General features: G+C 55.8%; 2 protein-coding genes across 2 annotated transcripts; both read right to left on the reverse strand.

Annotated features, from left to right (window-relative positions):
* Window positions 1-37: 37 nt before the first annotated feature.
* Window positions 38-14528, reverse strand: PEX6 (peroxisomal biogenesis factor 6). Its single transcript, XM_048299211.1, is given in 18 exon segments — window positions 38-667; window positions 982-1121; window positions 2572-2649; window positions 3248-3364; window positions 4086-4194; window positions 4626-4687; window positions 4771-4976; window positions 7177-7309; window positions 7418-7494; window positions 7848-8040; window positions 8197-8405; window positions 11387-11498; window positions 11576-11712; window positions 11885-11987; window positions 12643-12726; window positions 13412-13572; window positions 13649-13678; window positions 13680-14528. Coding segments are annotated over 18 exon segments (2922 nt in total). The 5' UTR covers window positions 14514-14528; the 3' UTR covers window positions 38-530.
* A 2976-nt stretch (window positions 14529-17504) lies between these two features.
* On the reverse strand, window positions 17505-21660 carry LOC125323874 (visual system homeobox 1-like). Its single transcript, XM_048299242.1, is given in 7 exon segments — window positions 17505-18735; window positions 19362-19542; window positions 20454-20577; window positions 20840-20918; window positions 21285-21334; window positions 21336-21403; window positions 21405-21660. Coding segments are annotated over 7 exon segments (1020 nt in total). The 5' UTR covers window positions 21657-21660; the 3' UTR covers window positions 17505-18469.
* Between the last annotated feature and the right edge of the window lie 284 nt (window positions 21661-21944).

The following is a 21944-nucleotide window of genomic DNA, read 5'->3' on the forward strand; positions in this document are numbered from 1 at the left end:
TCAGCAAGCAACAACTTGAGGTCAGGCAGTGAACACCTAGAGCTAGAAAACCTGTATTTATTCGGAGACTATGTCAAGCCCAGGCCAGCTGGAACAGCAGTGCCCTGTGTCCTGCTGCCCTCTGGCCAGCACCTCTCACTGGGGGCTGACAACCCAACAAGCAGCAGCCTCCAGCCCTGCACTTGCTGCCAAAACAGGTGCAGTTTGAGCCTTGCTCCCCCACCAATGAATGGCCTGTCACCCATGGAGACACTGCTACACTGCCCACAACCATGGGATTCGGCTTTGTCCCTGCAAGGAACCCTGCTATGTTCCCGGCAGCCACAACGCACCGCTGACATGTGAGGGACCCTTACAGAACCCACCACCCTCCTGGCTGAACAGAGTAGCAGTTCCACCAGGCTTTGGCTTGGGAAACTGCACTGACACTATTTCCACCCAAGCTCCAAGGAAGGGGGCCTGGGAGGCATCAGAGAGGAGCAGGCAGGTGCCTGTTTGTGCCTGTTCTCCAGTCCCAGCTCTGTTGAGCATTAGCAGGCTGCAAACTTCTGCTGGATGAGTCTGTACCTGAGCAGCTCCTGCTCAGAGACTGATGGCTGCAACCTGGCAGCAGCCTGCAGAAAGTCTTCCATGGTCAGGATCAGAGCAGACTTCTCAGTATCCAGCCCTGCATGAGGGAAAGAACAGGAAAAGGCTGAGAACAGGGGCAGCTGGCAAGATCCAAAAGCCCACTCTCCAGCCATCAGAGACTGTGAGGAAAATCTGTCTCTCTCTCCTTCCCCCTGGGGCCAAGCACTGGAGGTGGAGATGACCACATCTGCAGAAATTGCCTGCCTGCCAATAACCCAGAGCCCAGCACTGTGGTCCCAAAGCTGCTGAGGATCTTCTCACACAGCCCAGCTACCAGCAGTGGTAACTCTCCTCTCTGCCCCTGTGCTGGGCTGCTCCAACACCTGGGACAGGTAAGGGCAGGGCTCCTACCTTCCTCAATCCACTCCACCTTCCGTTTGACAGCACACATCATGGCATCTGAACACAGGGCGTAGATGTCTGCTCCTGTCAGCTGAGCTGGGCATTTTTCTAGGATGGTGGTGAGATTCACAGAAGGATCCAGTTTAAACCTGCCAAGAGAGAAAAATGCAGATGTAAAAGCCACAGAAAAAACAGACCAGGAGAGCTGTGGCAGCCAGTGTGACTGGGCAGGAACAAGCAGAGTACCCATGTTTAACCACTTCCGGAATGTGCTCTGCACGCTCAAAAAAAAAAAAAATTAACGAGTTTGCTTTATTGTTTTATTCAACAGTCATCTTTCTTTGAAACATCCCTGCAGCAAGATCCTCTCTCCTGCTAAGCAGGATCAAAGGAAACTTTGAATCACAGCATGGTCTGGGTTGGAAGGGATCTTAAAGGTCATCCAGTTTCAACTCCCATGCCATATGCAGGGACACCTTCCACAAGGTGCTGCAAGCCCCATCCAGCCTGGCCTTGAACATGTCCAGGAACAGGGCATCCACAACTTCTCTGGGCCTCTCTGGTTGCAGGCTAGGAAGCACAAAGGATGCAGGGAGTAATCTTGGAGCCATGGTGCAGGATGAACTCTCTAGAACACCATCTGTTTATGCAATTGGTGTTTGACTTCTCACCTAGATAAATTAAGTGCTCCACATGCCTGGGAACAAACTACAGCCAGGGCTGGATGAGAGCATGTTTAATGACAGACAGTACAAACCACTGTAACACCAAACCATCCCATCAGAGCCACGCTGCAGACAGCGAGCCTCCTTCAGCATGACTGCAGCTGCTGGAGGGCATGGTGGCCAAGACACAGGGTGTGACAAGCTGCCTGCAGCCAGCCCACACACTCACCTCTCCTACTAACTTGCAGCCACAGGCAGAGGTGATCACATCTATCCATGACTGAGTCCCTGCACAGGCAGTCTCAGCTACTCACCTAGCTGTGGGGGGTGGCACCTCTGCACCTGAACTGCAGGGCCTGCTCTTCTCCCTCCAGAGATGCTCTCAGGAGCTCAGAGCAGCTGGAAAAGCAGCCAAACCCTGCTGCTCAGTGATCCCACACAACCAGTGATTGGGAAGACACACAGATCACAGCCTGAACACCCCTGAGCACCATAGGAGGAGAGGCAATGAGATGAATGGAGTTGCCTTCACGCTTGGATTGGCAAACAGCAGGGGTGTTTGATTTGATTCTTGCAGGAATCAAATGGGAGCTTCCTGTCCTGCAGCTGCACTGCGGTCTCACTGCACCATTAGCATCTGTCTGAGCTCCTTAAGAAGAGCATATGGGCACAGTGACTGGAAAACTCTACCAATCCCTCCACTTGGACAGGCAGGCTGAGCTTCTCCCATCTTGTAGAAAAAACAGTCCTAGTTCTGCTTCTGGAAATTGCTCTGTCCTCCTCCCCTACCCATTGGCTGTGGCTCAGTGACCTCAGGTGCTCCCCACAGCTCAGACATGAAGCCAAGAGGGAGCACACTAAGCATCAGCCCCAGGAAGGCTGTGACCCCCTGGAGGGTGGTGGGAGGCTGCTGCAAGAGCACAGGGTCACTCACTTCCTGGTGACGGCGCTCAGCACCTGCAGCTGCGACTCCCGGTCCTCGCTGATGCCCACGTAGACCAGCTTGTCAAACCTGTCAGCAGAGAGAAGACAGCTGAGAACAGGCCACAGCAAACCTGCCACAAGTGCTCAGCCCTGTGCACCAGGAGCTGAAGGGTGGCCCTGGGACAGCTCCTTTTGCTGTCCAGTTTGTGGATGATACGGAGCCTGAGGCAGTTGATGTGCTGGAGGGCAGGGCTGCTCTTCAGAGGGACAGTGGCAGGCTGGGGAAACGGGCTGACGGGAACCACACAGGGTCCAAACACAGCAGATACAAAGTCCTGCCCCAGGACAAGCAAGTCACAGGCTTGAGGACTGGCTGGGGGGCAGCTGTGCAAAAGAGGTCCCGGGGCACCAATTCCTGTTGCCAGTTTGGTGCAACAGCAGGTCCCTCATTGCCCTGGTGTGCTGCTGGGGCAGTAACCACAGTGCTGGGGGCAACAAGCTGTGGTATCTTATGCTGCTGCTACAGCCACAGGCACCAGCCACCTCTTGGCTTCCTTTGAGCCAGGGCCAGGGGGCTTCATGAACAATTTCTGTAGGGGTAACATGGTAGGGACATATTCCTGCTCACCATGGCCTGACGAGCTCTGGGAAACTCCTGGAGTGAGGCAGGGTAGGATGTGACATACCTGCCTGGCCGTAGCAGAGCTGGGTCCAGGAGGTCAGGCCTGTTCGTGGCTCCAATGACGAACACCTCTCTGGAGGAATGAAGGCCATCGAGCTCTGCAAGGAGCTGTGAGACAACTCTGCAGAGAGCAAGACAGGATGCTTACAACTAGGCCTTGGCAAGTCACCCAGTGTCTCCCTCAGCCACCAATGAAAAGATGAAGAAGTGAGGCCAGTGGCAGGTCCATTTCTTGGACTTCAGCTCCTATTTCTCTTCCCTGAAGAGCCCTTACACACACACCTTACACAGCCATCCAGACTTCTCCATTAGTACAGCCAGTGAGCACGTGGGATCACTGCACAGTAGTCCAAACCCCAGACAGTCCTTCAGAAGAGGAAGACTGGATGGGGACTGCCAGCTTAGCAGTAGAGGCCTAGGGAAAATAACCCTGTTTCTGGGTATCTCTGAGCTGTACATACTTTGCTTCTACCAGAAGCAGCTGAAAGGTTTCCCACCACAGGGAAATGGCAGCTAATAGGAGGATAGCACAGCAGGGGTGTGAAGGATGACCTTGGAGAGGCCAAAGGCAACTTGGCAGCCACAGAAGCAGATGGAGGAGACTGTCTTAACCAAATGTTTGCACAACAAGCTTGGGCAATCGGGAACCTGAGGCAATGCAAACAGCAGTACTAAAGCTCAGAGAGAAGAGACAGGCCGTGCTGAGAGCTTAGGGGAGCAGAGAGGGGAGAAAACAGAGAAATGAGGGGTGGAATGGACTCTGCCTTTCACTGCAATCTCATGCACTGCCTGCAGCTGAGGCAGGAATGCTGCTCTCCCAAGGACGCCTGATGCTCACTCACCTGTCCATGACACCCCCTGAATCTCCACTTCTCCCACGACTCGGGGCCAGGGAATCCAGCTCATCAAAGAAGATAATGCAGGGAGCAGCTGCCCTGGCTCTGGCAAACACTGTGAGGAGACAGCACAAAAGGTGAAAGACCTGCAGGAGCAGTCAACAGCAACAGGACCTGCTACATTCCCAGCAGGGAAGAGCTGTGGATGGAAACCACGTGCCCACTGTATCACCACCACCAACTGCTCCTGCCTGAGCAGCCCAACAGAACAGGGACAGGCAGCACCTAGCAGGATGGGGCCCAAGGCTCAGCTGCATCTCTGAGGGGCTGCTGCCCCATCAGGAACACCAGGGACAGGAGCAACAGGAGCAGAGAGAGCAGGAAGGGAAGCTGCTGCAAGGCACTGTAGGAGACAGCTGGGTTCAAGCCCTTGCTGAGAGCTGTGGGTGGGAGTTGGGAAGGGGGGTTTAAGCACTACCTCCTTCCCTGCAGCACTACAGAAAAGCCCCATCTCCCCACTTGCAGGAGCAGCATGCACATCCTCACCATTGCGCACGTTCTCCTCACTTTGCCCAACATACATGTTGATGAGCTCCGGCCCTTTCACACTGTGGGGCAGGGAGAAGAGGAAGCCAGTTAGAGGACACCCATCCCCTGCCAGGAGGAAGTCAGTCCCACACACACTTCTCACCTAAGGAATGTCATGGCGCACGTTGTTGCCACAGCTTTTGCCAGCAAGGTCTTCCCTGTCCCTGGAGGCCCGTACAGCAGCAGACCAGAGCGGCACAGACCCAGTGACAGCAGCTCTGGGTGCTCCAGGGGCAACTGGATAGTGTCCAGGATCTCCTTCTTCACCTCCTGCAGCCCACCAACATCCTGCCAGGACACTGAGGGGATCTGCCAAGAGAGCGAGAACCCTTGTCAGCACTTCTCCCTGAGCCCCGAGCGTGTCTGGGCAGCTCTTGCTCTAGTATCCAGTACCCACATTTGTCATCTTCTGAGCTTTGCAATGGAGAAAACAAACTGTACAAACACGTCCCCAAGCATGCTGCACTCACAGTGTGCACCTCGTCTCCAATCCTCCACTGCACCTCATATCATCTGTCAGCAAAAACACCCCAGGGGAAGTATCTGCCAGGGTTCCCTGCAGATTTGAGGGGAGAGAGTCCTGCTGCAGACAGCCTTTGGGATGCATGAGGGAAGGCAAAAATACAAAAGAACAACAAATTTAAAAAAAAAAAAGAAATCTGGATCTTGCAACTATGAGTGACTTGTGTTCAGGGCACCTTGTCCCCCTGGGGGGTGAGACGGTGCAAGAGCTCCACACCTTGCAGAGGGACAGAACCTGGGCTGCCAGGACCTCTGTGACGGCAAGGAGGATGTGAGGGACAGACATCCTGTGGGACAGCGTATGGAACACTCTCCGCTTCTGCATGGGGGGATGCAAGAACAAAGTCCATGTATGCTCACGAGAAATAGATAGGGATGGGGTCAGCTGCAGACATGTGAGGGGTCACAGAGAACAGAGAGAAGACACCAAACCTGAGATGGGTGAGCCAATGCCTCTTGGGTTATTTTGTGCTAAGAAAAACTATCCCAGAGCACGCTGCTGCTCTGCTCATGGCTTTAGGAACAGCTGGAATGCCACAGCCTGCATGACAACCTCCTGAGAGTCAGAGCAGCTCTCCTGGGAACATGCAGAGAAAGCAAAGCCCCACAACACTTCCCCCCAGCTGCTGGTGCCAGCACAAGTGGGGAGTTTAAAAATAAGCTAGGGCAAAATTCCTTCCCCCTCAGCCAATTTGCCTCTCCTTCCTTCACTACTTGAGACAATGTTACCTCATTTTATTTCTTTAGCTGTCCAGCAAGATCACCAGAAAAATCAGGTCAAACAAAACAAGGATTTTCAGAAAAAAACCCTGAACTTTTAAAGCAAAAGGTCACAGGCCCTTCTGCAGTGACAATGAATGGAAGAACTGCCCTCTCCTCTGCACTTTTGCTTATCCTGCCTCGCTAGAAAGAGCTCTACAGACAGCACAGGAGCTGGAAAACTGCAGCAAGGTTGTTTTCAGGGGAGCACATTGTAAGTCTAAGACACAGTGCAGACACTGTTAACAAGTGGAGGCTTGGAATCAATCCTCTCCAGAAGGCTCAGGCTGCAACTGCAGACAAATGTGTGACTAACCAGAAAGTGCAAGCAGGGAACTGAAAGCGATGTATGTTGAGAGTATCCAGGTCTGCTAATGGGCTTCCTGACCACAACCAATTACTATCAATAAAGGAATGTGAAATACAAATAAAATTAGCTCCCATTCACACAGCCCACTGCTGAGCATGCTCTGAGGTTATTTGTCTTACAGCAAACTTGGCAAACACCTTAAAGCAGAGCTCACTTCATGAATTAAGTGGGCAGCTGGGGAAGGTGCCAGTGGAACTGCTCCAAGGCCAAGGCTTCCTGTCCTGTGATGAGCGCGTGTGCACTCATGGGCACGGAAAAGAGGTTCTGATCACTTTGCTTGGTCCCAACACCACATTACCCAGCCAAACCCATCATCCCAAAAGCTGCTTCCTTGGGTGCCAAGCTGCCAGAGACAGATCCCACCCCTCCTGAGAAGCTGACTGCTGGTTTTCTCAGACTCTCCATGTCACTTTCCCTGTAGAACCCCCAAGCTCTTCAAACTGCCTGTCACAAAAGGCCATGCCAGCTCAGCAGCATCAGTGCAGCATCCAAGGCCAGGGATCAAGTGAGGAAGAAACTCCCTCACCAGGCTGTGCCACAGCCTCTCTGTTCCCTCAGGCCAGGTGGCTGGGGAGAGCTCAGTGAGGCAGCCTCTGCCCCTCAAAATGCTGCACCCCACCCAATTAACTGGTCTGCAATTAGCACTGCAAGGGCTTCCCTGACAAATTCAAAAGCCAAGAGGGTGAAAATTAATGGCGGAAAGCCCAGAGGACTGCTTCCCACTGAAAGCTGGAGGAATAAATGGAAGGACAGAGCAGGAAACAACATGTCAGAGCATAGCCCTGCAAGAACTGCAACAGGCATCTTGAGCCAAGAGTTCTGCAGAACCCACCCCCTCCTTGTGCCCCAGCATCCCACCTTTGGGGCTCCCACTGCCTGCGAGTGGGCATCATGTAGCTGGTCCAGTGCAGCACTAAAATCCTCCTCGAGCACCGGGAACCCAGCAGAGCAAAAATCCCTCTCCACTTCTTCGCTCAGTCCACCTGGAAAACTGGTGAGGAAAGAAAAGGAAAGGAGTCAGGCTCTGCCCCACTACTGGCATGATCAAGCTGGCTGCAGCCCCTGCCCTCCCTGCCCCTTGCCCTGTTGCCTGTGCTACCTCAAGGCCTGGATACGGGTGCAAGCAGCCCGGCTGCTGTGGGACAGCAAGGCACAGAAATCTCCCAGCACAAATCCCTGTGAATGTGGAAACAAAGAGCATCAGTTCAGTCCCTGAACATAGCTACACCTAGGCCATAAAAAGTATGGGGAAAAATTCCTTGCAGAGCTGTTCCTTGAGCCTCTAGTTAGAAGCTCTAGCTTTATTTTTTATCAACAGAGCTGAACATCAGCCAACACCTCTGCAAAAGGTGTGGAGTCTGTAGGCACTGAAATCTGCATTTAAAAGCTGGTGTCTGAGCACCAGGATTAACCACTGAATAAGTTGACAGGGCTGTAGGAATTACCCCCTTTCTCTAAGGCCAGCTAGGAGAGATTGGCCCAGCAGTCCCAGCCTGCACATCTCCACATGCTGCTGTGGTTTCACTCACGGCAGTCCTGCGGGCCAGCTTGGACAGGCTCACTTCTTTGCCCAGAGGCAGGCTGGCAGTCAGCATGCTCAGCATCAACCTCCTCTGCTCCTCTGAAGGGGCTTCGATCTTCACCTCATGAAGGAAAGCAGTCTGCACGTCTGTCGGGACATCCTGGGGCTTGCAGGTTGTGCCAACCACCAGGACAGGGTGGCTGTTGAGAGAAAGGGGACAGTGCACGGTCTCAGCTCTCTGGAAGGACCCTCTTGCATTGCCATCACATAATGCCAACTCACTCTGCCATGGCTAGGCCTTTGGCAGAAGCAAGCAATTACCTCAGATGCCCACAGCAAACGTGCAGGGTCCATACCTCAGTGCTGGGTCTCTGTCCAGGAGCAGCTGCCTCAGAGTAGCAATGACCCTGGCATCCTCTCTGAGCCCGTCTCGGTCTCTGCCAAGCACCTCGATGTCTTTCAGCAGGAGCACACAGGGCTGGTACTGCTGGGCCTGGCTGAAGGCCACCTGTACTTTCTCCTCTGTGGCTGCACTGGTGTCACTGCACAAACTGACGCAATCCACCTGCCAGACACACCACACAACACAGTTGCAACATGGACAGCTGGGGGGCCTAGGACAACATTCCACAAAGCTTTCCACAGGCAATTCACAGCTCAGAGGAGATCAGACTCGGTATTTCCCAGAGACACATTCAGGTCGTATTAAAAACAAGCACATTCAGGATGCCTTGGCATGGATAAATGGCTGCTTCTTGCTTCTCTGCAAGAGGTGAGGTGGGCAGGAGGGTCTTATCTGAAAAAGGTGAGGCAGAGGGACCAGAGGAATCGATACCGTGGATATCACAGCTCAGCAACCTAAGCTGGAAGGGAGGTGAGAGCTGTGGAAGAGAGGGAGAACAAAATATCTTGCAGAACAGTGCAATGAGTAGAGGAGGAGGCCCAGGAAACTGCTCAACCAGTGCTGGACAAGCTCAAAGTGCAGGAGGAAGGTAAACGTGACGGGTGTTTGGGGGGAAGTTATAGGTGGCGGAAGGCCCAGACACTGTTTACAAAGCAAACACTTGATGAAGTCACCCAAGGGGAGGGGTGACTGGTGAGCCTTGAACAGCAGCCTGGGAACAGGCAGTGCTGCCTCCTGGTGCTGAGGTTGTCCAGGGAGAGCCAAACCATCTCCGGGATTCCCTGAGTTTCATCCTCAGAAAAGGTAGCCTGGAGCATGGAGAACAGCTCAAGATCTGACATAAAGGGTAAGGACAGGGACACAGAGCAGAGGAACTCCTGTGCTCCATGCACTATAGAAAAAAAACAGGAGTTAGGGTTGTGGCAGGCCTAATGGCAGCAGTACCTGTATGCAAGTACCAAAAGGCAGAGAGAAAGGACAAAAAACTGTTTATCATCAAGTGGTGGAGATTAGAGTGGGAAAGAATTACTGTGTCCTGGTGGGATGGCAGACACAACAGCCTGAGAAAGGGAACAGCAGGTGCAGTGGCAGTGTAAGCACTGCAGTCAGTGAGAAAGGGAGGGGAGAGTGTTAAGGTGGGGTAGGGCAGTAAGATGGACAGAGTATAGCTGTCTTCAATAGTGTGTTAGTCTTTAAAAGCAGCACACAGCGCTGAAACCAGAGCTGTAGCTGTGCACACACACCCCACCAGAACCCGAGGCCACCTGACAGAGTGCTCTCAAACACATCCTAAACATGGATCTGGAGGTCCTGTGAAATCCCTACAATCGTGCATTGGATCCCAAGAGTTGTGGCACATCTGCAGGAAAGTCAGAGCTCAGCACCACAAAGGATCGGGTCCAGATGAGCTGCACAGCAGTGAGCCAAGTATCTGCCTCCTCCACTGACCCAGTGTTACAGCTTTACTTGAGAGAAAATAATAGGAAAAGAGTTTACTCTAAAAATATCCACCAAAAAAAGGAGCAAGCCCACAATTTCCTTCCACAAAAAGAGGAACCTTCCAGCCCTATTCTTTCAATTTTTCTTCCTCTTCCATGTCCTTTCAGAATTTCAGAAAGTCTTCCTAGGAAAGTCAACACATGACCTCCTCTCACTTTTGCAAACGTAACTCTACAGATTCAAGGAAATAAAAGCATTTGTGGGATACTCCCAGACCATCAGAGTGAACAAGAGAGGTATACTGGAGGAAAATAGCAATTTTAACAAGTCAGTGAAGACTGTCTTGGTTCCCAGAATCGTCTGTGCTGGACAGAGACAGGTGCTAGACCTCACTTGGGCCATCCACGCACCTACAATTCCCATGAAAGGGATTTTTCCAGTCAGGTGGAAATAACAGTAGATTTCTCATCCAAATACTCTTACCTACACAGAGAAGCATCTCCTTTAGCCTGCCTGCTCCCACTAGCTTCATCTGACAGTCCCAAGCCTCATGCTGGCACAGAGAAATGCAAACACCTTCCATGCTCTGCCAGCCACTCAAGCTCTTGTGAAAAAACTCTTTCAAAAAAATCTTGTAAAAACTTGCATCAAACTCTCCCTAAATTCTTTATTTTTCAAGCTGAAGAACTTATTCAGCTTATCTCCACACAGAAACTGGTCTACCCTGATCTTCCCCAGTGTCCTTCTCTGAATTTTTCCAGCTCAGTTTTATGCTTTTGTGATGGGGAGACCAGAACTGTGCATGATATTCAACTTGTGTCAAGACACAGATTTGCACAGCAACGGCACCTACTCTCAAGTTTGTTTCATAAAATGTGATCTGATTTTTTTCACATATGGAGAGCAGAGCACAAGTTTTCGTGGAGCCATTGACATAAAACTGAATTCTTAATACTGACAGTCAGCTTGAAATATATAATCATCCACATAAACCCAGCTCCAGTGAATTTCACCTGCCACTTCACCACTCTTGGCAGGGGGATGGTGGTGAATGTAAACACAGTTAAAAGGCAGTTCTTTCACATGCCAAGAGATTTTGAGCCAGGTCTGGTACATGTGCTAGCATGAAATCGAGGGCTTCTTTTCTTTTCCCACTCAGCTGAAGAAGATCTCAGCATCATCTGTGCCTCACTTTCCAACATGCCTTTTGCCCACCCTATGTAGGGACAATTGAAAACAAACACCCAATGCCACAGCAATTCCTGCCCTCATCACCTCTCCAATTTACCTCAGTATATTTTAGTTCCTGCCATCCTCCAGGGTATAGCATCAACTCAATGACAGAACATTAGTCTGCTGAAACACAACTGCATGTTGTGGTACATGTAAAGTACATCAGCCTGACAGCAATAATAGCAACTTGCAGCAAAGAAAGGTACAAATGAACCCCCTGGACAACGAGATCTCTAAATTACTGATTCTGGAGCACTGGAGGGGACACTCCAGAGGAAATATCTCTTCAAGCTTATATTTGAGCTGCTAAACTCAGCATACTCAGACTCCTTTTGTCTGCATGTGCACATGGAAGCAGCTCCTGGGTAGGCTCACGGCTGCAGCAGGGACGCTGGCAGGGCTGACTTAAGAAACATTTCCATAATTCTCTGTTGTAAATCCACCAATCCACTGGCCACAGGAGGAATTACCTTGAAGAGGTGGAGGTTGAGGCAGCTACACACAGCTCTGACAGCCATCAGCTTCCCGCTGCCGCTCGGCCCCGAGAGGAGAACGCTGCCCACGCCGCTCAGTGCACTGGCCCTGTAACAGACAGGGAGTTCTCCCTGTGGCCATGGTCCCACCTCTTCCAGGGCACACTCCAAGGAATTCTAACTCACCGACGGTTCAGGTGAGGCCGAAGAGCATCACAGAGCTGTTTCACGACATCGGAAAGTCCCGCAGGAGACAAACTGCTCCAGAACTCACTGCTGTTATAGGCTGGGGCAGATGGCACAGTGCTGTTTGCTGAACCCACCTGTGAGAAAGGAAAAACACCGTCCAAGTAAAGACAGGTGTCAAGTGACAAAATCTGTCCTGAAATGTCATTTTCCAATGGCAGGAGGCACGAGCCTCCACAGGTACATCCATCATCCACAGTGCAAGCTCAGCCTCAAATCTCCTCTCTCTGCTCTCTGCCGACATCTCACCAGATAGAGAGACGTGTTCTGGGTGTCCACCAGGTAACCCTCAGACTGCTCGCCTTCCACCACGCCTACGATCTTCTTCACCTTGAAATAAAGCTCTGGCCACCTAAGGGAAAAAACAAGCACTCTAAACTGCTGAGCCAAGATCTCGAAGGCAATATAAATGGCAACAAGAAGACAGCTGAAAAGCACACGTAAGCAGAGACAGTCTTGTCCTCTTGCAGTATCTACAAAGATCAGCCAGAGTGAATGTTGGGAATGCCACTGTGAACACCCTTACCCTGGTACAAAGGGGACCTTCTCCCATTTAGCACAACTGTTCCAAAGCCACATGAGCAAAACCAGGAAAGGCAGAATTGGAGGCCAAACAGAAAGTTATTCTAACCTGAACACCTAGGGCTTGCATTCACGTTTTGGTTTTTGTCGTAAGTTGAGAAGTCCAGCTCCCACTTTGCTTTCTTTATGTGGCTCTGCCTGTCCTCAGGCCACCCCTTCCTCTTCACTCTTTATCCCCATCAGTTGCTCTGCCTCTTTTTTTCCTTTCTTGCCTTCCTGACTATTCGACTGAGCTAACAGAGGCCTCCCTTTTAGCTGCAGCCCTCCATAATTCAACAAAAACACTTCTCTCTACCCAGTATATTAAGAGACAGATAAAACACTAAAATCCAGGGACAGATCAGAATGGAATAAACTGTCTGATTTCAAGACAGTCAATCATGGAAAAGTATCAAGTAATAGAGCCACAGTTTGTTGACACCTACCTTAGGAACTTGTCTGCGTTTAGTTCTATAAATTCAGCATTTCCAAATGTTGGAACACACAGGATGTCTCCCTCCTGGACTAGCCTACAAAAAAACCAGAGAGTTTCACCAGTCAAAGACAGTAAATCCTTCTGGTGTGCCCTCCCTACCCTGCATCACAAGTGTTTTTACAAAAAAAAGAATGTAACTGTTTGCAGTGACTCACTCCCTGCCTGTAAATAAAACCATCAATAGCCACTGAAAGATTTGGCATGCACTGGATGGAACCAGGCGTATCCAGACTACTAAGGGAAGCCTTCTGGGAATGGTACAGAAGAGGAGTGTCATTAGAGTGTCTCATTCAGACAAAATCTCCACCTTATCTATGGAACAGCTGGGGATAATTCCAAAAGACAGCCTTGACAGACATATGAAAGATGCTCAGGCACAGGTGTCAGAAGAGATGGCAACGCATCCAGTTTCCTGACTACTCAATTGAAAACTGGGATTATAAACACGGCCCACAATAGAGGCTTGTGGGCAGCACTTGCAAGCCCTCAGCACTGGATGGTGGATCATGAGGCAGGAGACTTGAAGATGTCTTCTGAAGGACAGGACAAAAAGCGTTGTGTCCAAGCAGAGCACACTCGTGATAGGATAATGCAAGACGATATTCTAAAACTACACAGCACCTGCACGGGGGGTGTGGATGTGCGCATCCCCAGCATGTGGCACACACGCACTGTGTATCTCACGAGCCCGCCCCGAGTGTCCGTCCCGCACAGCTCACCGCGGTGTTTCGAAGTGCCTGTAGAGCACGCAGTCGTAACTTCCCCGGGTGCTGTAGGCCGGCGAGCAGACGATCTCCAGGTGCAGCTCCTTGGCGAACGGGGGCACAGACAGCACGGACCGGCTGCCCTTCCCATCCGCGGCGCCGGTCCTTTCGTACCTCTGCGGAGGGCACGGGGCGCACCGTGAGCCGCGGCTGCCGCCGGCCCGGTGCCCAAGGTGCCCGGCCCCGGCTCACCTGCAGGCGGAGCTGGGCGGCGGCGGCGGGGGTCGCAGCCCAGGTTGAAGGCCAGGGCCGGGGCCAGCAGCGCGGTGCCGTCGGCCAGGCCGCGGCGGGCGGCCCGCGGGTACTCCCAGGGCGGCGGCCGGGCCAGCAGCGCCGCCAGGTGCTCGCGGGCCGCCCCCTCCGCGCCCACCCGCACCCACTCGCCCTGGAACAGCCCCAGCGCCAGCAGCCCGCGCCGGCTCACCCACACCTCCGCCCCGCCGCCGCCGCCGCCCGCCCCTCCGGGCACCGCCCGCAGCCGCGGGCCGGCGGCGGCGGCGGCGAAGCGGGAGACGAGGGGCGGCGCGGCGGCGGGCGGGGGGCGGCCGCGGGCGGCGCCCGGCGGGGCGGGCGGCGGGGGCGCGAGGGCGGTGCGCGTCCCGCTGCCCAGCAACCCCTGGAGCGCCGGGCGCGCCTCCAGCACCAGCGGGCCCGGCCCGGGGCCCGGCCCCGGCAGCGCCTCGCCCCGCCGCGCCAGCACCGCGCCGCCCGCCAGCCTCCCCGCCCGGCCCGCCGCCCCCAGCAGCACCCAGGCGAGCGCCGGCGGGCGCCGCACGGGCCACACGGCCACCCTCCGGCCGGCCGCCAGCCCCAGCCGCCGCAGCAGCGCCCCGCGCAGCCACAGCTCCGCGCCGCGCCGCCCGCCCGCCTCCAGCGCCACGGCGCTCAGCAGCACCGGCTGCGCCCCGCCGCGCCCCGCCGGCCGCACCGCCAGCACCAGCGCGCCGCCCCGCCCGCGCAGCGCCGCGCACAGCCCCGCCGGCGCCAGCAGCAGCGCCGTGGCCGGCGACAGCTCGGCCGGCGGCGCGTCCAGCGGCCGCACCACGGCCACCGCCATCGCGCCGCCGGCACAGGGAGCGGGGGCGGGCCGGGGCGGAGCGCGGTGGCCGCCCCGCCCCGCCGTGGCCGCAGAGCGGCGGCGCAGAGCGGCCCCGGACCGTGCGCGAGAGGCTGCGCTCCGGCGCGCGTTCCGAGCCGTGCCGGCGGCAGCGGCCCCCGGTGACGCCCGCCCCGTCCTCTCCAGGCTCCAGCAGTCTGCAGCCAGAGCCTGCGGAAGGTGGGAAAGAGGGGGAACGGGACAAGAAAGGCGGGCGAGGCTTTTGCTGCTCGGCGAGCCTCGCGAGCCTCACCGCAGCAGAGTGTGGGATCGCTGGGAAGTGGCACTCGGAGCAGAACCGGTGCCCTCGCCAGTGGCAGCCTGAGGAGTTTTTGTGGGCTGAACACGTACACCTGGTTTATAAGCATGGACTTGTACTGGTGTTAGTGCTGAACTAACCTAGGAAATCATAGAATAGTCTGAGTTGGAAGGGACACATAGGATCATCAAAGTCCAACTTCTGTCTTTGCACAGGACAACCCCAGTAATCGCAGAGAATGCCCGAGAGCGTTGTCCAAACCCTCGTTGGGCCCTGTCAGGCTTGGTGCTGTGACCACTGCCCTGGGGAGCCTGTTCCAGTGCCCAAGCACCCTCTGGGTGAAGAACCTTTTCCTGATATCCAACCTCAGCCTCCCCTGACACAACTCCAGCCATTCCCTCGGGTCCTGTCACTGGTCACCAGAGAGAAGAGATCAGTGCCTGCCCCTCTGCTTTTACCTCGTGAGGAAGCTGCAGACTGCGATGGGGTCTCCCCTCAGTCTCCTCCAGGCTGAACAGACCAAGTGACCTCAGCTGCTCCTCACACGGCTTCCCTCCGGACCCTTCACCATCTTCGTGATACCCTCCTTTGGAAGCTCTCTAATAGTTTTAATATCTGTCTTACATTGCAGTGCCCAAAACTGCCCCCAGGGCTTGAGGGGCCGCCGCAGTGCAGAGCGGAGCAATCCCGTTCCTCAACCAGCAGGCACTGCTGTGCTTGATGAACCACAGGACAGCTTGGCCCGTACCTGGTGCAGTCTGGAGAAAGTCAGAGGCTCCGGTCAGCGCCGGTGCCCTCTGCCAGAGACTGCTCGTTGTACCAAGTGCCTGTTGGGAATGCAAGACGGGAGTAATGAAACACAAACCCCGCAGGATTCTTTAATTCTCTATCCGCAGCAGACGTCCAGACACGCCCCGGCCGGGGTCTGTGGGAGTAAGGGGAAGGAGTGAGGCTTGTTGCCTCTAGGGCTCCAGCCGGCCTCTCTCGTTCCTGGGCTGCTCACCGTGTCCCATCGCCCCGCTCCACACGAGGGAGCGCTTACAAAGCGTTCGGACTCGCTCCTTGAGCTCCCAGTCTGAAAATCCCGCCTGCGGGTTGGGAGGCTTGGCCAGAACAAAATGACACAGTTAGAAATTAATGTTGCTAAAGCTCTACAGAAATGGCACCACGGAGATGCTTCCGCCAATGCAGCCCCGCATTGCAAGTTCTGTTCTGGGCCCATCACTGGAACACTTCCTCACAACCCACGGGTGCCTGACAGTCAGCTTCCAGTGAGTGAAAAGATCTGCATGTGCTGAACACTGGCTTTGAATTTACTGACTTCTCTTGCCTGGGCCACATAGAAGCAATCTCCTGCTTCAGCAAGCCCAGCACTTGTGGCTGAGGGACCCCCAAGGCTCCTTATAGAGGGAAGCTCATGACAGCCAGGCCCTGATGTGGTCACCAGGACGGCTGTGGGGTCTCACATGGGCAGCAGCGGAGTTGTGCACAGGTGGCAGCCAGTGCCTTACATCAGGGTTTCTCCTCTCACACTCTCGTGACTGGCCCAGGCCTGAGCCAGCACTGGCAGGAGCCGTGGCTGGGTTTGGCTGCCACTGATCTCAGGATGGATCAAACCTGAAGCAACAACAAGAACGTGCTGCCCTACTCCTATTGCTGCTCTAAGCAGTGACATTGGAGGACAGCGAACACTTCTGTGCCAGGGTTAGTGCAGGTAGCCAAGAGTCGAGTGACTCCCTACTCCAGAGAGGGCATCACCAGACCCTGCCACCAGGAGCTGAACCTGGGCAGCATCTGTACCCCACAGTCACTTCCTAGCACGCGAAAAGTGCCTCCGGCCAGTAGCCCTCGTCTTGGCTCCTCCTTCCCAGCGTGTGGTGAGAGCTGGGAGCCCACCAGGCACTACCAGGAGCGCCAGTGGTCGGCGCCCTGTGCGTGCTGGAACTACAGTGTCTCCCCTTGTAGCACTTGGGGTGGGGACGTGCCCGCTCTCACAGCACTGCAGCCAGCACAAGGCAAAGAGCCAGGCCATCTGCACACAGGCAGACCAAAGCAAAAAAAAAAGGATTGCAAGCATCCAGTGCCAGCGTGGCACAGCCCAAATAAAAGGTTTGCAGATGCTGCTCAGGCAGGATTATACCTCCAATGTGCTAAGTCTCGGCTCTCAGTGAGCCTAATTGCTGCTGCAATAAGCCCTGGCTGGTCCTTTCCTGAACCGTGCTCCCCACAGCCCTCCCAGCAAACTTTTTTTTTTTTTTGCTCAAAGCTTGTATTTGCCATGCATATGCTAGCCCTCCCCCTGGCTGCCTGGTGGGGGTCTGGATGAGCAAAGGAGGGGAAAGGCAGGAAATCTGCCACTTACTGCTCTGCTCTTCCCAGGAACTGTCCCCCCACTCTCCCCCTGTCCAGCACAGCCTGTGGCTGCCTCTGTGCAAGCAGCCAGGCCCAGCAGCAGAGGCAGGACCAGGTGACAGCATCAGTACCTGGCCACACACCCCCTGAGCTGTATTAGGAAACTTTCCAAATTGGAATTACTCAGATTTTAATAAAACCTTTTGATAATTTTCCGTTATGTTTTGGCTGGTAGATGAAACTGGAGGTGTTCCAGGAGAGCTGTCGAGGCATCTGCGTGGGCCAGTTCAGCAACTGCCACGAGAGGTGTCAAAGGAAGGTATAAATTGCAATGCAGAGCATGAAAACCAAAGATACACCACGATTTTATTTATGGATATGTAATAAATAAATGGTGGACAATACAGGAAGAGCCACATTCAAAAAACCAGATTACTAAAGTGCTTTTAGACATAAATATAGGGCGACTGAGAAACAGCGCTGACATTAACACTTTTTACAGACAATTACAAAATATCTTCTTATGTCAATTCACAAAATTGTTTAATTGCTCCAGGGTACTATGGCTTGCTTTTCAAAAAGATCTGTTCATGCATAGTGTGGCAAGTGACATTCAAGAGTGTACAAAATCATTGCATAAACAAAAACGTCCTTACCCCCTTCTCCCAAATACGAGTTAAGGAAGATACACAGTGTAAATCCAGTGATAAGGCTGCTTCGGCAGGCCAGATCCTCAGGAAATATAAACCTGCCTGTCTGTCAGGTTACACCAGCTTGAGGATGAACCCTACCATGTTTAAAAACCCTGCTGCTCCTCGAGGTGGAAGAATTGTGTGCTCAGCATGGAAGGACTCGCACACAGGCGCTGCACAGGGGCGGAAGCGCTCAGAGAAGGCGTCTGTAAACTCCTGCACCATCCTTGCACCTGCGTGTTGGAGGAGAGAGCAACTTGCATTGTGTTGCTCCTCTTTGTGCTCCTGGCTAGCCGGGGAAGTGGTCCCAGCACGGAGGGGAAGGAGGCTCCTCCCCAGCAGCAGTCGGTGCTGACCACAATGCGCTCCCATCCTCACACTGCTCTTGGCCCTGCTGGGACTCCTCTGCCACCGCCCACCCTGGCTCTGCTGAGAAGTGAACAGCTTGAAAGTGAGGGGACAAGGGGATGTGTGTGCCCAGTTTTAAAATGCCCTGAATTCAGATAAAAGTTCTGTTATTTAAGAAAAAAAAATTATATATATCAATAAATCAATAAATATTATGATCTCGCCAGGACACTGTGAGGTCTGGCCTCCTCTGGGGCAGCCCAAGCTCAGTGGTCCCTGTCGTTCTGCTCTGTGGGGGGGTCCCCGTTGATGTACTGCCTCAGCACACCCCTCTTCTCGTGCTTGGCTGTCCTGGAGAGGTCGATGGCTGTGTCCTCCGAGTCTTTTGCAGGCCCAAGCTTGTCAGAGCCCTTCTGGGAACTGGCCTGCTTCCCTTTGAGTTCCTCCTCCTCCTGCTCCATTCGCCAGCCATCTGCCAGCTTCTCTTGGCTCTCTGCCTTCCTGCTTACCTCCATGGACTTTTTGTGCATACCTTGCAGAGGGGAGAGAGCAAAGCCAAGGGCACTGGTTGATTATTTCTGCCTGGGACTGCTCAGAATCACCTCCTGCATTACTGCTGCTTCCTCCAGTTCTTGCCTGCATCCCAAGGAAAACTCTCTAGCTACCAGCCTTTCCCGACCCAGACTCCTGCCACCTGCTCTCTGCAGCTCGAGGGGATGGCTTGTGGCAAAATTAGTCCATACCTCCCCTGTAGCAGGGACGGCTCACAGGGAGAGGTGTGCTGTAATGACCCATTCCAACCTGGATTTTGACTGTGTATGAGCAGAGGGCAGCTCTGAGGTAGCATTAATGTTGCCTTCAGTTTGGGGGCAGGTGGTGGTGACTTCTTAGATGCCTTGCAACTCCCAGGCTGCCTGCTAGCACTACAGAGCAATACCCACCCACGTGCAGGCACCTGTCTGACACAGAAGTAAAAGGATTTCCTTTTCCTAGCTGTTCTTTTCAAGGAGGAAATGGAAAACCCAGGGCACTTGGCAGCCTGTGTACAGCTCAGGGCCAGGGAGGCCCTATTCCTTTCTGGAAAAAGGCAAGGGCAGCCATATGGAAAAAAGAAGCTGAGCCGTGATCCTCCCAGCAGCACCCCAAGTTCCCACTCACCCAGCAGCCACGGGGCGCAGGATCCCACGAGCCCACTCTTGGCGGAGTTGATGATGGACTCGGGCAGAGGGATGGAATGCCTCACCATGGCCCCATAGAGGCCATACTCGGCCATCACGCTGCTCCGGCCCCAGCACTTCTCCCGCTTCCGCCACTTGGCTCTTCGGTTCTGAAACCAAACCTTCAGGGGTAACAGCCAGGAGAGCACGGACGGGTGGGATTGGGGAGGGGACAGCCCCCGTGGCCGGGTGTCCAGGGCCCATCAGGAACAGGGGAATGTGCATCCAGGGCAAAAGGTGGGCCGTGGGGGTGCGTGGAGGGGTTTGGGTGTGCGGACACAGGGTGTGGACACGCAGGCGGCACCGGGAGGGCAGCCAGGGTGGCGTGTGGGGAGGGGTGTGAGGGAGGGCACACACGTGGGTGTCAGAGAGGGGAGGAAGGGAGGGAGAGGGAGCACATGTTAACATGAGGCTGATCCTGACACAGGAGGATGATCCCAGCCAAAGTCACCCTATGCCCTGCCTGCCCGCAGGGCCTCTGCCTGATCCATGAAGCACCAACCTCTCCAGGAAAAGGGCTCCATAATGTAGTGACCAATGATGACAGAAGGTGCTCAGGTCCCTCTTCCCACCCCCTTTCTGTATTTGAAGGTTTGAGGGGTGTAGATACAACCAGGCTGCTTCCCAGAGTACCACCTCATTCTTAAGCCACTGAGCTGTTCCACAGGGGAGCAGGATCAGGCCCTAAAATGCCATGTGTCCCTCAAAGAGGCAAGCTACCGAGCAAGCTCGTGTGTCACAGCTTGGCCCAGCAGCTCAGAATTGCTCCCAGCTCCTGCCTGGGTGGGAGGCCAGAGCCAAGTTGCCAGCAGTGAGCAGCTGCTGGGGCCAGCTCAGTCCCCTGGTTCTGCATGTCCATTTGGAGGCTGTTCAATGTCAGCGGGCAGAAGCTGAGCCTCCCGGCAGGCGCCCTGCAGCCTTTCAGTGCAACCACGTTCCCACCACCTGCACTCACTGCCACAGAGCAGAGGAGACGGCCGGATGCTGGCAGCCCGCAGACTCTACGGAAGAGAGGACCGCTGCAGCCACCTACCTGTATCCTGTCCTCCGGCAGCTCCGTCTTCACAGCCAGCATCTCCCGGGCATAGACGTCGGGGTAGTGCGCTTCATTGAAAGCCTTCTCCAGCTCCTCCAGCTGGTGAGCTGTGAATACCGTCCTGCCGAGAGGAGAGAGCATCCTGTCACACCGTCCGGACCCTTGGGCAAACAGCGAGGCTGGCAGCATCCCCCACGCTGAAGTTTTCCTCCGGAAAATCCTCCCCCCACCCCAGCTGCAGCCCTCCTCTTTCCTCCTTTTCCTCCCTTTATCCCCATTGGGGATCCCGACCGCCCCAGCCTGGGGATCAGAGGAACAGCGCGGGAGGATGGTGGCAGCAGCGAGGAGGTGAGAACGGGGACAGCCGGACTCCCGGGCTCTACCTGTGCCGGCGTTTCTTCCTCTTGATCTGGGCGGTGGACATCTTCAGGTCGCTGGCGTCCCCAGACAGGCTGTCCTCATCTGGCAGCAGCATGCGGGAGGGGAAGAGTCACGTTCCCGTCGAGAGCGGGGCAATCGAACCCAGCTCCCCAAACACGGTTCCAGCCGCCCGCGGGGAGCGGGCCCGGGGCAGGGAGGGATCCCCTCCCACAGCCGAGCCCGAGGCGCCGCACCGCTGATGCCATCCCGGGACAGGGGGTGGGAGCCCACACTTGCCGGAGGGTCGGAGGCTCGGCATCCCGGCGGGACGGGCAGCACGGGAGCCGATCGCGCACCGGCGGGAGGATGCTGGCCGCGGCCGCAAGTGCGAGGCAGCCCCGGCAGCGGCTCCGCACGGGGGTCCCGGTGCGCGCCTGAGTGGCCACCCTCGACCCCGACCCCGCTCACCGGAGATGTTCTCCTTGTGGCGGCGGGCGGCCGGAGGCGGCCCGGGAGGCGGGCGGGGGGCCGCGGGCGGGCAGGAGCGGCAGCGGGGCGGGCAGCAGGCACGGGGCGCCCGCCCCCCCCCAGGCCGCACAGCAGCCCCAGCCCCAGCCCCAGCGCCCCGCCGCCCTCGTAGCCACCGGCAGTGGCGGCCGGGGGGGGCCCGGGGGGCGGCTGCAGCTCGGCTTCCAGCCCCAGCAGGTCGGTGATGGCGAAGCCCTTGGCCCGCAGCCCCGCGCCTCCCGGCCGCGCCGCCGCCCCGGGTGTCACCGGTACGGGCACCGCCACCGGCCCCGCCGCCGCGCGTCCCCCCGACGGCTCCGCCCGGCCCGGCATCGCCGCCGCCGCCGCCGCCGCCTGGCCCGGCCCGGCCACCACCGCCCGCCGCCCTTTTTATCGTCCCGCCGCCGGTCCCGGCTCCAATCACACTCCAGGCCGGCGGGGGGGGCGCTCCCAATCCCTGGATTAACGGCCCCTGTCATTCCCCCCCCCCCCCACACCGGCCCCGCGCCCCTCCCCCGGCCCTCCCAGGCCACCGCCCGTCCCCCCGCCACCCCCTCTCGCCGTCCCTCCCCCCGTTCCCCTCGGCCCCCGCCCCTCGGTCCTCACCACCCCCCCCGCCGG

Source organism: Corvus hawaiiensis, chromosome 3, assembly GCF_020740725.1.
Source record: "Corvus hawaiiensis isolate bCorHaw1 chromosome 3, bCorHaw1.pri.cur, whole genome shotgun sequence".
NCBI lineage: Eukaryota > Metazoa > Chordata > Aves > Passeriformes > Corvidae > Corvus > Corvus hawaiiensis.